Genomic DNA, 16,130 nt, shown 5'->3' with positions numbered 1-16,130 from the left:
CGATGATGTCGATAAAGTTCTTTTCGGCCAAAACAAAATAAATTTTTGTCCCATTCCAGATCCTCCCTTTTAGAGAGCTGGATTTCTCAACATTAAAAATTGATCTTGGGTCTAACTCTACTCTTGTAAGATGACAAATAAGGACTCCTCGTCCACTATGATATTGGTAATCTCAAAAAGACAATTGTATAAAGAAGTATATATTTAAAAAAATTTTATTTCATACATTTTTCTCCACTGTAAATACTCGGAAGAGATGGAGCTTAAATTTTTGATAGTGCTGCTAATCTTGCATAATGGTCAATGCTTGTAAGCACTACATGTTCCGTTCAAGTCTTAACTTCAATCTCATGAAATCACTTTCCCACTTTCACACTCATCCTTTGACGTTTTGATCTTGGTGTGTTATGTTCAATAGCAATTATGTCGTCATTAAAGTTTAAAATTCTGACACACCGTCCAACTACAATGTAAAATGAAGAGTGGTGATTGTGAACCCCAGAATTGAGATCCTAAAATCGGCTCTTATAATTTGGTGGTGTATGGGACCTTGAAATTGTCTCTGGCTTCTAATTCAGTTGTGGTTAATGTCTGGCCTAAAAGAAAAAACATGTTTTTTTATGAATAGAAAAAAGAAAGAAAAACGAAAGTATCAATCATTGCTATGAAAAATGGATTCTTGGAGGTCATGACTATTGAAATGTCCGTACCAAGAATTCAATAGATTTGTGATCTGTCAGCAATCCGTCTTAAATATGTTGATCCACATATGTTGTCGAATCTCCTACCTACAGCCAGCTCTTGTGAAGTAGCTTAGTTATGAGGATCATTCCAAAAGTAAAACCTTTTTTTTTTTTTTTTAACTCAAAAAGTTAAAGAACTACAAAGACTAGGATGGTACCATTAAAATGAACAACCTTTTGTGTATCATAATTTATTTTTCTACATAGTTGTCATCATTCTCAATGCACTTTTGCCAGGAATTAGATGATGCATATCTGCTTCTGATGCACGTTCATGACGGGTTGCTTTCTTAGTCTCACACCGTCAATATCCGCAACTGAGATGAAACTTTCAGATCATGAATGCATACATTCAATCATAATAACAGTACTATTTGCAATCCCCTCCAATTCATTCGGACAGAATAAAAAAAAAAAAATAGGAAGCATTACTTTTGGAATGCTCTTTGTAGTTTTGTTTTTAGTCCTCAAAGAAATAAATTCATCACAAAAGTCAACTCTTTCAGATTTCACTTTCTGAGCTGGAAGAAGTGACTTGGTGGCCAGCTCTGACGTTCCAGAATGGTGATGTATCTACTGTTTTAGCTGATAGAATCAAGATTGGCTGTCACTTAATGTTGGCAATGGTTTTCCGAGATTGGTTGACTCTTGTTTGGGATTGAATTTGTTGGAAGGAGCCAATTCAAACACCCAAGATGAATATTGTCACAAGTGAAGTAATCATATGATGATTTAAAAAATGAATAAATATAATAATTAGTGATGACCGATTCCAATATTTTTCCTGATGCTGATACAATTATTGATTCTTTATTAAATTCCCAAATCCAATTCCGATTCATTATAAATCTCTAAATATTTAACTAAAAAGCCCCCCCCCCCCATTACTGTAAAAACACGTTAAATGTGAATATATTTCCTCAAACGTAAAAACACACTTGTATAGTGGGGTGAACTATATATTTAGTTTTACTGATAGTTTGAAATCAATAAATATTTATCGTTTTATTATTACTACCAGCAATGGAAGATTCTGTTTAAAAAAAAAAAAGGAAAAAAAAAAAAAGAATTAAAAGAATCGTTTTTAGCATCAGAAAATAGGCAGTTTTTTCCAATACCTCCAAAACTCCTGATTTTTCTAGATTCTAAATAATCGTCCCAACACTAATAATAATGAAGCGTTTTTTTTTTCCCTCCCCTCCTGTGGTGGTTTGGTTCTAAAGAAGCACTTGTATTTGCATTTTCGATATGGAAACAAAGATCCTAACTTAAAATTATTTTTTCTTTTACAAATGTTATATAAAAAGGGTGAGAAGGTGTTTATCCATCTGTCACCTTACGCTGGCAAAAATGCCAGTTTATTTATTTTTTTTTTGCTAAGGGCAGATGAAAAAAAAAATGCCTTGCTACCTTGGCACTTCCCCACTATGGTGGATTCTATAAGCACCATGAATTGAATCTGTCTTTTCTCTTATGAAAATTTTATGAAACAAATCACAATTTTGTTTAAGATGAGGAGTTAAAATTATTTACATTAATTTTCTGCAGATGATTTTTCTGATTAATGCTTAGATTTTTATTCCATTTGAACTGATGTGCCGTTTGTATTTGGTTCATTTATGAAGGGTGATGTTTCTTCCCTGTTTAGATCTGATGAATTGACGATTTTGATATATTTAAACAAAAACACACACACACACACAGTGCGCTCTATAGGCATGATCCCAAATAGTAGCGCCATGCGTTCAAGTGGCAATATGCCTTGTTTGGAATGAAAGAGTAAGAAAAAATAAAAATAAAAATAATGAACATTTGTGTGAAGCACAAATGATGAACAATTATAGGGATTTTATCTTCCACATTTTTAAAATATCCCCCCCCCCCATCTGATTTTTACCTATTTTAAAATGGATTGTTCAGAAATTGAAATCTGTCGGCTTGTCTAGTTCTAAAGACTTTCTCTTTGCATGATAGACTGAGGACCCTAAGATTTTAGGTTCAATCCCACCTGGTGTTGTTTGATTTTGATTTTTATCACTTTTAAGAATATAAAATGTTTTTATACCTAAAAATATTTTTTATTTTTAAAGAAAAATTTTTGCAGTTTACAAACCATTCCAAGTGAGTTTGCACTTGATATCCATAAATCGGAAATACTGTATTTTATGTATAGAATGAACTTAAAACTGTTTTCTCAATATTAAATGACCATAAAAGTTGATATGTCCAGATACAAAATACCCTACCCAATTGAATAGGGGTCCTGGATATGACCTTAAACTATATCCGATGGTGAGACCCCAGCTTGCAGGCTTTGGGGAGTGTGGAGCCACCCTTTTATTGCCATTGCTCCCAGGTCTCCACTCTGACCCGGACTGGTAATACCTGTTAGGGTCCCAACTATGGGTTAAATAGAAACCGACTTACAAAAAAAAACAAATATACTCTATTAAAAAATTTTTCTTCCGAATCACTGGATTTGGCATTACATAACCTGAAAAGGGTTGATATGCCGTAAAATAAAAACAACCAACCAACCAACCAACCAATTGAATAGGATAAAATATACATTTTAATCATTTAAAATGTCTGCAAAACCTTGCTAATTCCAAATATACCATTAATTATACTCGAATTACCAATCATTGGTAATTGATGCATAGACGGACATACAGACATCTTTAATATTTATATATAAACTTTGTAAGGATCAGTCAAGGTTTCGACATTCCTATGTACTCAAGACTCACTTTTTTCTCTTTTTGAAATCCTGATGAGATATTACAATGTTTATATAATTTTATTTATAATATATTTTTGTATTTTTTATCTGTGTAGTATTTCTCCAGTTTATGATAGGATTTTCAAGTTCAATTTTATTTTTATTGCGTCTTTTTCTATTAAATTATGTTAAAGTACAGAATAGTTTACCCCCCCCCCCCCGAAAAAAAACAAAACAATAAAACCTACCCTTAATCTGATAGGTTGGAGGTAGAACTGCAGCAGAATTTACAGTGTTCAATATCCCAAGTATATCAGGTGTGTTTAAATGCAACTTTTTTTTTTGTGACCCTGGGCAACTCTGGGTATTCCAGTGTGTGTAATATATATATGAGAGAGAAAGAAAGAGAAGAAAAAAATCAAGCCACTCATAAAACAAACATCTGAGAACATACATGAACCATATACTAAAAAAAAAAAAATTTGACAGCACATCTGAAACGGAATCTAAATATCAGCGTTAATGATAAACATGATCTCTAGAAAACCAATGTAAAGGAATTAGGATTTCTGTGACATTTTTTTTTTGGAAATTGTAAGTTCTTCCAATTTTAAAGGTTTTTTTTTCCCTTCAAAGGTTCACATAGATTTCTAGAATAAAGGTTTAAACATTTACTCGAGTCGGTTTCAAAACAATCCAAACTTACAAAAGGAAATTGTCTGAAGCAGAAAATTGTGTTGGTTTCCTTAATTGGTCTCTGTTTTAGTAGTTGGGTTTACAGTTGTTTTATTAAGATTTAAATGTTAACGAAAAAATAAAAATGTATGCAATTTTTCTTTCTTCCTAAAAACAAAATTATTTTGCAACAAGATAATTTTGATATATATCTCAATATGTATTCACTTTTCAAACTAAATGGATCTAAATTTAAAAAATAAGACACAATAAAAACACATCTAGTAAGCGAGACTCTTATTCTATAATGAGCTTCTTCTTAGTGTCACTTTCTGAAGGAAAACCAGTTTATTTAAATGAAATTTTCAAAATAACTTCTGATCAATTATAATGTATTTATAAAATAAAAGTTCTGAAAAATTACAATGTATTTATAAATTAAAGAAAATTCACCATTTTTTAAAAGACGTGAAATCTATTCATAAAATTTAAATTTCCCTCAAATTTTGATCCAATAATTGATACTTGTCAAAATTGTCATGAAAAACAGAAAATTTCAAATGGGTTTATGATTATGGCAACAGTACGCAAGACATATGTGACTCTTGTAGGGTCATAATTAGAGAAGTATGGTGGAATTAATGCAAAATAAACTCAAAATAATCTGTTTGAAATTTAGTTTCTGCAAAAAATGATTGAAATTTTTTTATTTACAAATCTGTATTTGCAAAAAAGAATTCAAACAAGCTCAAAGCTTATAAAAAAGTTTTAATGTGTTCTACCTAATTTAAAAAAAATTGAGCTTTTATTAAAAGAAAAAAGTTATTTTGTAAGTATAAAAAAATATTTAATAAAATTCCTTTCCTATTTTATAAAATGATTTCCAGCTATGTCTGCCTCTCCACAAAGGCTAGCTGTGACAGAATCTCAGGTTTATTGGATGTAACCATTTTTGAACATCTTCGGTATTCATAACTCATAACAATCTTTTAGAAAACGTTTTATTTAAATTATGAAATTATCTTATCTAAAAACATTACTTTTCCCCATAAAAAAAAATAGATTTTAAATTTAGAATCACTACAGTCCCTTTGAAATTATCATGTATTTAAAACATTTCATTCTAAGTAATTTAAAAACTTTTCATAATTTCCACATCATTTCATCTCCATTATAAAAGAATCAGTACAAGTACTGGGTGATCTCCCCAAAATGGAATCGTCCCTGGAGTCGTTGATAAAATTCATCCTATTTTGTAATACAATCATTTTTGTTAAAAATTAAACTGAAGTCTATGCCATTTTCCTAGTCTACCAATTTTTAGCTGTGAAAGTCTAAAAATCCTTATTCAATCACTGTTAACGGATAAATACTCATGGATATAACATGCCAAATTATTGACAAATCTGATGCACCCCTTTTCGCATTGCCCGGATGTGGGCTTTTCAGTTCTCAGGAATAGTTCAGGGATTGCTTGGATAGGTATTATCTTTGCAATAACTACAGATAAGGGGAGGGGAGGGGAGGGGTTAAAGATTAGTGAGTGTGAAGCCCATTCAAGATGACATTTACTTATGAAACTATCACCAAAGTATCCCTGCATATTATTGAATGAAAAATTCTCGCTTTCTTTATTTTGTGTTTTAGTCTTTACATTCTATGAAAGATGTTTCTGACAAAGGGGGAAGAATTACTGTTTTCTAAGTCTGAATCCGTTCATCTAATACTTATTAGCTAGTTTTTAACCATGAAGTAGTATTTATTTTAAATTTTTCTTAGCCTTTTGCATAAAGTGGCTTTATGCCTTGTCTGGAGTTATTCTCGTACAAAATGACAAAAAATAAAGATTGGGGGGTATTCATGATTGAAACTTGTGGATAAGTTGGACATTGACTAATGTTTATTTGTACAAAATATGGTTGAATTGCAGAAAGGATTATGGATTTTATTAACAATTAGATGAGTGGCTTTTTTTATTTTTTTCTCCAAGGTCACTCTGTTTATAAAAATGATTTAGCATTCAATAAGAAATCAATTTTTTTTTCTCATTGCATTTGACATTATTTTAATCATCCAACTGTTCAAACTCAACAAACTATTTCTGTCTCATCATCATTACTAGTCTCTTTGTGCTCATGATTGTGAACTGTAACATGGAAGCGACTGATTCATCTTTTTAATTCATTCAAATCGATTGGATAAAAGTCAAAGCTAGAAAGTGAATGACAGAAGTTGTTTCATGTTCAACGTTATTCACGTGTTATACCTTTTTTTTTTCTGTTTTTTAAGATTTTAAGAATTTATATTTTACATTATTTCGACTACTTTTCTTATCTCGTTTGTTATATTCACAAATTTTTGGCCAATGTAATCTCTGAACTACTTTGAGTGGATCCATTTTTAACCTGTATGAAATTTCCAACTGAACCGTTAAATTCATGAGTAGATTGTTTTCATTCTGTCAACCATGACTAGGCAAAAATGTCAAATTGTTATCATCTGTAAGAATTGAATGTTTAGAAAACTTGTAAATGAGTTTTCTGGAGATTAAAGAATGTCCTTATTACAATGATAAATTAGAATGACATAAAATTAACACCTTTACTCAGTAATAGCTGACAAAATGAGAACAATATACCCATGTAGATTAGGTGAAGAGTTGGTTTGAAATTTTGTAGAGGTTCTTGAGTTTGATAGAACTGTTTCCAAGTTTAATGAGAGACGCCCAAAGAAAGTTGTGATTATGTTGACCGAAATGTGACTTGAACGTGCAACAGATTATTTTGATGCTTTTTTTTAGTTTTATTTTATTTTATTTAAAAAAAATTTTTTTTTTAATTAAATCAAAAGATTTTTTTTTTTTTTCCTACTTTTAAATAGAAATGTGAATATAGTTTTTCAGGTTAAATATCTTGATTTTATACAATATGGAGCATCTGAGAAAATTAAGTTTTTTTTTTTTTTTTTTTTTTTTTGGCTGGAAAGTACAAATGAACTGTAATACTTGACGTTCCTCTTTTTAAGTTTTAATTGAAGACTGGAATTTCATTCCATAGACTTAAAAATCGCTTTCAAATTTATTTTTATGTTTCTATTAAGGAATTACCCACTTATAAAGGCTAAAAAAAACAAAAACAAAAAAAATGTCTGGGAACAGGAGTTAATGATATGGTTAGTGACAGCTAAATGATGATGAATATTATGAGAGGATTAAAAATAAATGGAATGAATAAAATTTAATAAACTATTAGGACAGTTTATCACAAGTGGCTATCGATATTGAATTTGAATGTGACTATTTTGTAGCCTTTAGGGAAGCAATTTAATGGCAACATCTCCCGTAGATTGCAAGTTCTTTGACCCCCCCCCCCCCAAAAAAAAAAAACTTCATAGAAATTCCATTTGATGTTATTAATATGGAGGAAAAAAGGAAAATTCTTTGCACTGATGATAGTAAGAAGAGTTCTTGCTGTGAAAGTTTTACAAGGGAAAAAATTAAGACCTTGAAGCACATGTGGAATAATGATAGAGTAGAGAAAGGACAAACGATCTGTGTTCTGTGAGAAAGAACTTTTTAGATCATTAGATTGTGAAATCGATTTTGAATTTTTTCAAAGCAAGAAAAAATGCTGAGTGGCACTTTCCCCGATATGGCAACAGTACGTAAGACATATGTGACCCTTGTAGGGTCTTTAAAGTAAACACGTGTCAGATATTTTTTAAGATTTATTAACTCTGCAAAAATTTAAATAAATTTTTCAGCCTTTAAAATGATGGAAATTTTTGACATGAATTTAAGTTTTAATAGGAACAGTGAAGTATTATGGTTATTCTTTACTTATCAACCAAAGAAAAATAATTTTCTCATGTGCCCCTGTTGTATGAAAGAACCAAAATCTTAATCTTCTCTTTATAAAAAATGTCATGAAGGATTATCAAATATTTTGATTACAAGCATAGGATTTCAGTGTCTGCATTTTTCTTAATGGATGTAATTTTTTATATTTCTCATCAGTTCCAAATTTAGTTTGTTTTTTCACAATTTCGATTCACTTTGTGTGAATATTTTTGAATATAGTGAAAGTGGGTGCCTCTCTATTTAAATAATTTAAAAAATACTGAATTTCAAGCAAAACAAATGGTACCTACATAATTTTTATGTCGCAAATAGTAACATACCCAAAATTTACGGAAAACGATAAGGGAGAAAATTCATTTTTCCTGAAAAAATTCCAATAAGGGTAAAATACTTTGATATGGTTACACACTGAAGTGGACATATTGGGTCCCGTGACATAAGCAAAGGAGAGGTAACTCAGTTGAAACATTATTGAACCGGGTGTTTGGAGGTGTGCTGAGAAAAAAAAAACAATAAGTGGTAGTAGGCAGGCAGGCTCAAACCCGTACTGCGAAGGAGGAAAAGAACATGAAAAAAAAAACAACAAAAAAAAAATCTGATGCCTTTGTCGTTGCGTCCATCGCCAAAATAGAAATGTCAAAGGTTTAAAATTAAGGCTAGTAAATCGAAAAGAGGGGGATGACTTTCGAAAATATCGGTGAAAACAGGTACACCTCCCTGTAGAAAAGTGCCCAGTTGAGGGTGAAGGAATTAATGTTTTTAGCCAATTTTTCGATATTTGTCTGAAGGGTTGAGCTTCAAAACGATACTGATCTCGTGAAAATCCATCGTCTCTGTCGAAAGTTATAGGCAGGTAGACCTGCATGCATACATTTAAACAGACAGGTGAGATTTATATAATAGATAACTGATAGAATTTTGGCATTAGATTTCCGAGAAATTGAACACTTAATTACCTCCCCTGTTACTCTCCAATTTAAATCACAAGATTTTGAAACCAAATCAGTCTTTTTGATTAATTAATTTTCTACCTTATCGTTTTTCGTAATTATTGGATAGCTTACTATTTTCAACATGACAATTATATAGGTACCATTTTGTTTTACTTTAAATTCAATGTTTTTTTTTTTTTTTTTCTCATCTTTTTTTTTGTTAAATCAAATACAGAATCACCCAAAAATGTCTTCAATCTTATCTTTGTATTCTCATTTTATTTTTCTGCTTCATGTCAACGATTTTGTTAAATTGATAATTTTCGAGAAAAATTTTTATTGTTAGAATGAACGAATTAGTATGTGAACATTGGCTATTTAATTATTTTTATATTGCGTTTCTTAACTTGGATACATTTCAAGGTTTGGTTTTTCTGTTTTTATAATTAATTCCTTAATTATCCCTGTTTTTGGAATAAGTTTTATTTTAGTTGACAAAGAAGAAAAAAAATGTCATCTTTTAATTTTATGTTGATGATTGAAACTGATTCAGTTAGAAGTAGGGGAAACAAAGAGAGTGGCAGATGTTTTATTGCTGGTTGAAAAATTAACCATTAGTTCATCAAAAGTAAATGAAGTCAAGTAAACCATTCAATGCCAGACAGAATCGGTACAATTCCGAAAGGGCATGGTTGATTGGTTGGTGCTCTTAAACATTAATGAATCAAAATCAAACCGTTTTTTAAAATTTTAAGTTTATCTTTTACCCGAGCAAAACTACAGATGCTGTCCATTTTAGTGTTTTTGTTGTCATTTGCCCACGCTGTGTTAAAAATACCAGGGTTTTTACCTCTTGCATAGTAAGTACCCTGCTCTCTCTTAATGATATTTTTTTTTATTTTGTTTTTTTGTTTGTTTTTTGTTGTTGTTGTTTTTAATTTTTATTTTAATTTGAAACTTCTTTACAATCACATAAAAATCTTCATTAGTTGAGAATAGCAGTACCCCCCCCCCCCCCAAAAAAAAAAAATATTAACAGGGGATCAGTATTGTTCATTTTTTTATTTTATTTTATTTTTTTTGTGTATCCTTATTTTTAAATTAGATGCGTATCCTCTCAACACTTGCATTTTTCTTTAATTATCCAATAACAATATTTACCAGTAGTCAATTTAAGGTTAGAGTTAATGCTTTAAAACTTGTATTTCGATAGCAAGTAGTTTTTGTTTTCTTTTGTTTCATTACAGTGTTACTACATGATATAACGTTACGAGTTTCAGCCATGTTGTTTGTGTTTGACTGCAGTTGCAGCACATATAAAATATTGCTTCTTTTTTTTTTTAATTTTTTTAACATTTATCAATTAGCAAAATGTATTTTTCAGTTCGATAAAATTTAATTATTCAATTTTATTTTTAAAATTGTGTAATTTATTTAATTAAAAAATCTCAATTTTATGACTATTTTTACTCACCAACTTTTAAAAATAAATTTGAAACTTTATATATATTATTTAATTGAAATTCATTATTGAGATGAGTATTATTTAATTTTTATTTACGGCCTACTATTATCATCATCTTAGTTGTTTCATGACGTTTCGGCCAATTATTTCTCTGGCTTTCGTCAGGTGGTAACCGCGACGAGATAGGAACTCCGAATTTCCTAACTGCATCCTTAGCATGCCTTCTGTGTGGTTAGACAACAATTATGGAAGGTAGTAATTGCTACGGATGCAGTTAGGAGATTCGGAGTTCCTATCCCGTCGCGGTTACCATCTGACGAAGGTCAGAGGAATAGTTGGCCGAAACGTTGTGAAACAACAACTAAGAAAGATGAGGATAATAGTCCGCAATAGATAAATTTGAAATTAATTTATTTTTATTTCGGACTATTATTCTCATCTTTATTAGTTGTTGTTTTTGATCTTTTATTGGTTTTGTTTATTCACAACGTTTCGGCCAACTATTCCTCTGGCCTTCGTCAGGTGGTAACCGCGACGGATAGGAACTTAGAATCTCCTAACTTCATTCTCGGCCATCACTGCCATCCGTAGTTGTTGTCGTCTCACCACATTTTGGCCAATTAACCTCTGGCATGCTTTGGGTGGGATTGAAACCGCTATCTTCAGAAAATGTTCATCTGGAACTGTAGAGATTCAACGTCTCTATCAACTGCGCCACGGGCCCCGAAGGCCCATGTAAAAGATAAAAAACAACAACTAATAAAGATGAGAATAATAATCCAAAATAAAAATAAATTAATATATAATGCTCATCTCAAAAATGAATTCCAACTAAGGAATAATATATATATATATATATATATATATATATATAAATTTGAAACTTTGTCTATTTTTTATATTTATTAAATTTTATAAAATTGAGAGACAACTTGATGTATGTTTCTCATGTCAATAAAACCTTTTATGATTACACATTATTTTTTTCATTAATCAGATATTGAAATCAAAACTGGAATAAAATAAATTTTGAAAAATCTCATTTAAGAATGTAATTAAATTTTTCCGTTAAATATTTTTAAGTCTTGACATGTAATTATTCATTACTAAAAATATTTTAGATTATGAAATTAAAGCAACATGTTTTTTGCTTACTTTGGAAACAAAATGACCATTTTAATTTTTTAAATTATTGAAAAGAAATTTGTTGAAAAGAGCTTGAAAGTATTTAAACTATCAAATAGAAAATCATTCAAACTGGCTTTAAAATTCTCAGCAAATCTTCATGCATGGAAAGATGAAAAGGTTTTGAAATTATTTGCATCCAATAATTTTATAGATTCCAGCAACAACACTTAAGAATTTGGTTCAGTTGACTTTACAATATTTAATTTCACTTTTAAAATCCTTGTAAAAAAATTGACTAAAAACACTATAAAAAAAAACATGCTAAAGACTCCTGGGCAACACTATGTAGTTTCCCAAATTAGAGTAGCTCTAAAAATTAGAAGAGCAAAGTGTAGCATTTGTTCTAATACTGCTCTTCATCTTTTCTGTGAAGGATAAATACGAGAAAGAATTATTTTTGCCCCAATTCAAAGTGCCCCTTGTTGAGCCGCTGGGTCTTCCCCACATTTATTCTGCCCTTGTGAGGAGGCAAGTAAATGGGAACTCAAGAAGCATCCAAAAATCAAAATATACTCTCACTTTGTGTTGCAGTAGTGGTGGGGTGGTTCCAATATTTTTTTTCCAATTCTGATACAATTTGCGATTCTGTTCTAGATAACTGGTACCGATTCTTTTCAAATCTCTAGATTTTTAGCTGAAGAATTTTTTTAATTTTCATGTTTTTGTAAACACCCTTCGTAATATATGCATATATTTCCGCAAATGTAAAAATACACTTAGTCTAGTCTATAGTTTTAAGTTTTACTGAAAGCTTTAAAATCAATAAATAACCCTTTTATCATTAGTGACCAGAAAAGGAAAATTTACTTTTGAAAAAAGCAAAAAAATTTAAAGAATTATTTTATTTATTTTTATTTTTTTTTTGGCATCAGAAATTAGGCATACGTTTTTCTAATGCCAATATTCCAAATTTTTTTCCCCCTTCCCCAAATTTCAATTAGACTGAAACAACATGGCTAAAACTTGTATTAGGTTAAAAAAAAACAAAAAAAAACAAATAAATAAATAAAAAAAAATTACAAAAAAAATAATTTTAAAACCAAAAATCCCTTATGCTTATATTAATGTATGAAGATTCTATGAGTTTTGACGATTGGTGGATTTGCTTGTGAAATTGGCCTATTTGAGGAATTAAATGCTTTTTGTGGATTTGTGATTGTAAGGAATCCCCCATCATTTTTTTTTTTTTTTTTTTTTTTTTTTTTTTTTATAAATACTTTATTCATTTATTAATCACATTAAACTAGGCCCATAACCTCATACACAGATGTTAGCAAATATTGGTTTTTCTTTTCCTTTTAATTGATTGACTTTTTCTTGACAGCTGACTTTATCAATCTTGTTTGTTTTTTATTAAATACATTTATTTTATATTTATATAAAATATATATATTCTAATTATATTTAGTCGTTTTTAGAATTAATTATTTTTAAATTTTTTTACTAAACTTTTTAAATGTTTGATTATTTATCAAGCAACAAACATTTTTTTTTTGTAAAAACTATGAAATGTTATTAAAATTAAACACTTGTGATACTAAGAAACTGTAGATAATGTTGTTTTTTTTTGTTTTTTTTTCTTAAATCAGTAATTTTAAAATTGGCATCATTATTGTTATTTTATTTTTACCTGTAATATTTAACAACATATAAATGTTTTAACGATATATTACCAAGACCAAACCATCTCCTCACTGTAGGACTGGCCTGAATATATATATATATATATATATTGCATAAAGACTTTTTTTTACTGTTGCCATGGTTTCATTCACGTGTGATCATTGAATAAACTAGTCTTGTGAGTTGGCATCAAATTTACTATTTTTTTTATTTCATGAAATTTTATAATCTTTTGATAGTGAATTTGACCTCAACTTTGAAGATGAGACTAATTATAATGCCTACATATGAAAGCAAACTAATGATATAGATTTATAAAAAGACATTTTGTAGAATATTAAGCTCTTTGAGAAGGCATCAAGTAGTCTATATAAGTGCAAATCAAAACTCTGAACCAAGTAAGACAATTTTTATTGGCGTGTGTGTGTGTGTGTGTGTGTGTGTGTGTGTGTGTGTGTGTGTGTGTGTATAGCATAATAATACTCCTAGTTCCAAATATCAAGCTTCCTCAGTTGGTCATTTATTACTTTTCAAAAGTTATCCATGTATGGTCTGGAACCCAATAAAAAGGCATTCATTGAACTTGGACTTTTAAGAATTTATATAAGATTTTTTTTTATTAAAAAAACCTTATTTATAAGAGATTTTTTCAATCCATTACGATTGGTATATACAAACCAAGTACATTTCAAGTAAATGATTAACCTCTCTATCTATATATATATATATAGAGAGAGAGAGAGAGAGAAAATAAAAAGGAACAAACCGTATTATGTGTTCATCAACGTTTCGTCTTTATAAAGACGAAACGTTGAACACATAATACGGTTTGTTCCTTTTTATTTTCTCTATTTTGTCGGATACTATTTCCATTATTTTCATCATATATATATATATATATATATATATATATATATATATATATAAATAACAATAAGTTTACCAAGGTAATCAAAATGGTAAACTTAAAATATATTATAAATATTAAAGAGTTAATATTTACAAGTAAAGTAATCTCAATCAGACTCTTTTTCAAGATGTATTTTAACATGTTGTTTTATTAATCATTTGTTCATAATATATATAAATATATATGACAATTAAGCTACACAAAATTTTTCACGTTTCTTCCTCGTGAGAATTCGTATCGAGCACTGGTCAAAGTAAATACTGAAAATATTTACATAAAATCTTATGTAGATGCATAAAAAAAATATATAATTTATGTATTTTGCATTCTATATATCAACAATGCTTTTTATATAAAGAAAAATGGATCTGCATGTTCAGTTATCAAAGTAAGAATTCAACATATTGAATTAGATAAGAGATGATACAATATGAAAATACTCTGAAAGTAGTAGATTCTTTTACTATCTAGGTGATATGCTAAGTGTAGGTGTCAGATGTGAACTTGGTATGCTCAAAGCAGTGATGGTGGCCTGTTTGAAATTTTGTGAGTTGTTGCTTCTGATGAAATTGTTAATTTGTCCCTCTGTACATCTTGTATAAGTTGTGTAGCAGCCGTGTCAGGAACATCATGATATACAACAGTGAATGCTGTGTGCTCACTCAGCCCTATCCTGCCCAACTGCAATGCAATCACATCGATAACTAAGTATCTCTACAATTTAAAATCTAACAAAACTAAATATGTCAAGTCAGGATTTGCTGAAAGCACTACATTTGCACAGCATAGAATTTATCGTAAAGATGAATTGATTAAACTCGTGTGGTTATGTGGAATGTTCATTGTCCTGGATAAACTGTTGCAGAAACATGGATGCCTTAAATCGCAGGAAGATTGGCAGCCAAGGAAACTTGGAAACAATTGATTGGAACTGCACAGAGTGGATTTTTAAGGTGATAGCCCCATTGAACCATGATAAGTGGTGTTTGGGTTTGTGTAATATCAGAAAATGTTTGACCTCTGGACAAGCGAAAAATGACGTGACATGAATAGAAGATATAGATTTTATCATTGGTTTCATAGTTCTTCCTGTAATAGATTTTTATGAATCTAAGCAGAGGGAGTCACTAATCCTTTGCGTTTGGCTAGAATTCTATCTCTCTATCTCTAGCTATATAATCTTATCTATTCTAGGGCATAATCACGTTGACACACCGATTCTTGTTAGATCACCAAAGTTAGGCAATGTTCAGACTGGTCAGTACCAAATGTATTGGGAATACCAGATGCTGTATGTAGGACGATGCTTCCGTGCAAGAACTACAAAAGCATAATATCATCTCCCCTGACTGGGGACTGCTTGTGGATTTCATACACCTCTGGTTCAACCCACTTAGGGTAATTGCTGCTTTGAGTATGTGCATCTTTATCTAATTTTAGCTTTCGTTTGATATACTTGAAAACTTAGATTTCTTTCTCTGATTATTTATCTTCATGCATTGCATCAATTTTAAGTAGAAAAGCAAATCTATTTTGTTTTTATTTAAAACAGAACATATAATAACAATGAAGTTCAATATCTCTACAATGTTTATTTTTATGAAAATCTCAAGTTACTGCAAAGTTTGACAATGCGTTAAACCAAAAAAAGTGGCAGTTGAAAATAATAGCAACAATATTGATGCTGACTTTCATCAATTACTGATTTCTTTTTTCTTTTTTTTTAACACAATTCATTGTCGGACATTTTTTTTTTTTTTTTGTATGAATTCATCTCGTTTGGCTTGTATGTCTTAATTCCACATGAATTTCTGACAATTTCTGGCAATGAAGAAGCATTTGCTTGCTACGTAGTTGACCTTTTGAAAATTTATGATTAATTTTTTTTATGATTTTGAGATTATGAGTTTTAATAATCCTTTACAAATCAAGGGGGAAAAGCACTTGACCTCGCTGAAGCAGGAAAGAAAAAAAAAGGCAAGTTGAGTGTTTTACTTTACTTTTTGCTTGTGC

General features: G+C 29.9%; 1 protein-coding gene across 4 annotated transcripts in view; it reads left to right on the top strand.

The window, feature by feature from the left end:
- The window catches only part of LOC145247532 (zinc finger protein zfp-1-like), a 142,053-nt gene that overhangs the window by 71,132 nt on the left and 54,791 nt on the right, over window positions 1-16,130 (top strand). For 2 of the 4 annotated variants that reach the window (XM_080109362.1, XM_080109361.1), the window contains exon 7: window positions 16,050-16,094. The exons of the other annotated variants lie outside the window; for them this stretch is intronic. In XM_080109362.1, coding sequence (XP_079965488.1) covers window positions 16,050-16,094 — 45 coding nt within the window. The remainder of the gene's footprint in view (window positions 1-16,049; window positions 16,095-16,130) is intronic. 4 annotated transcript variants of the gene reach the window in all.

Source organism: Euprymna scolopes, chromosome 25 (genome assembly GCF_053919585.1).
Source record: "Euprymna scolopes isolate OS-2025 chromosome 25, ASM5391958v1, whole genome shotgun sequence".
In the NCBI taxonomy this organism is placed as follows: Eukaryota; Metazoa; Mollusca; class Cephalopoda; order Sepiida; family Sepiolidae; genus Euprymna; species Euprymna scolopes.
The sequence above is the reverse complement of the archived record's forward strand: the minus strand, read 5'-3'. Positions and strand labels throughout refer to the sequence as shown.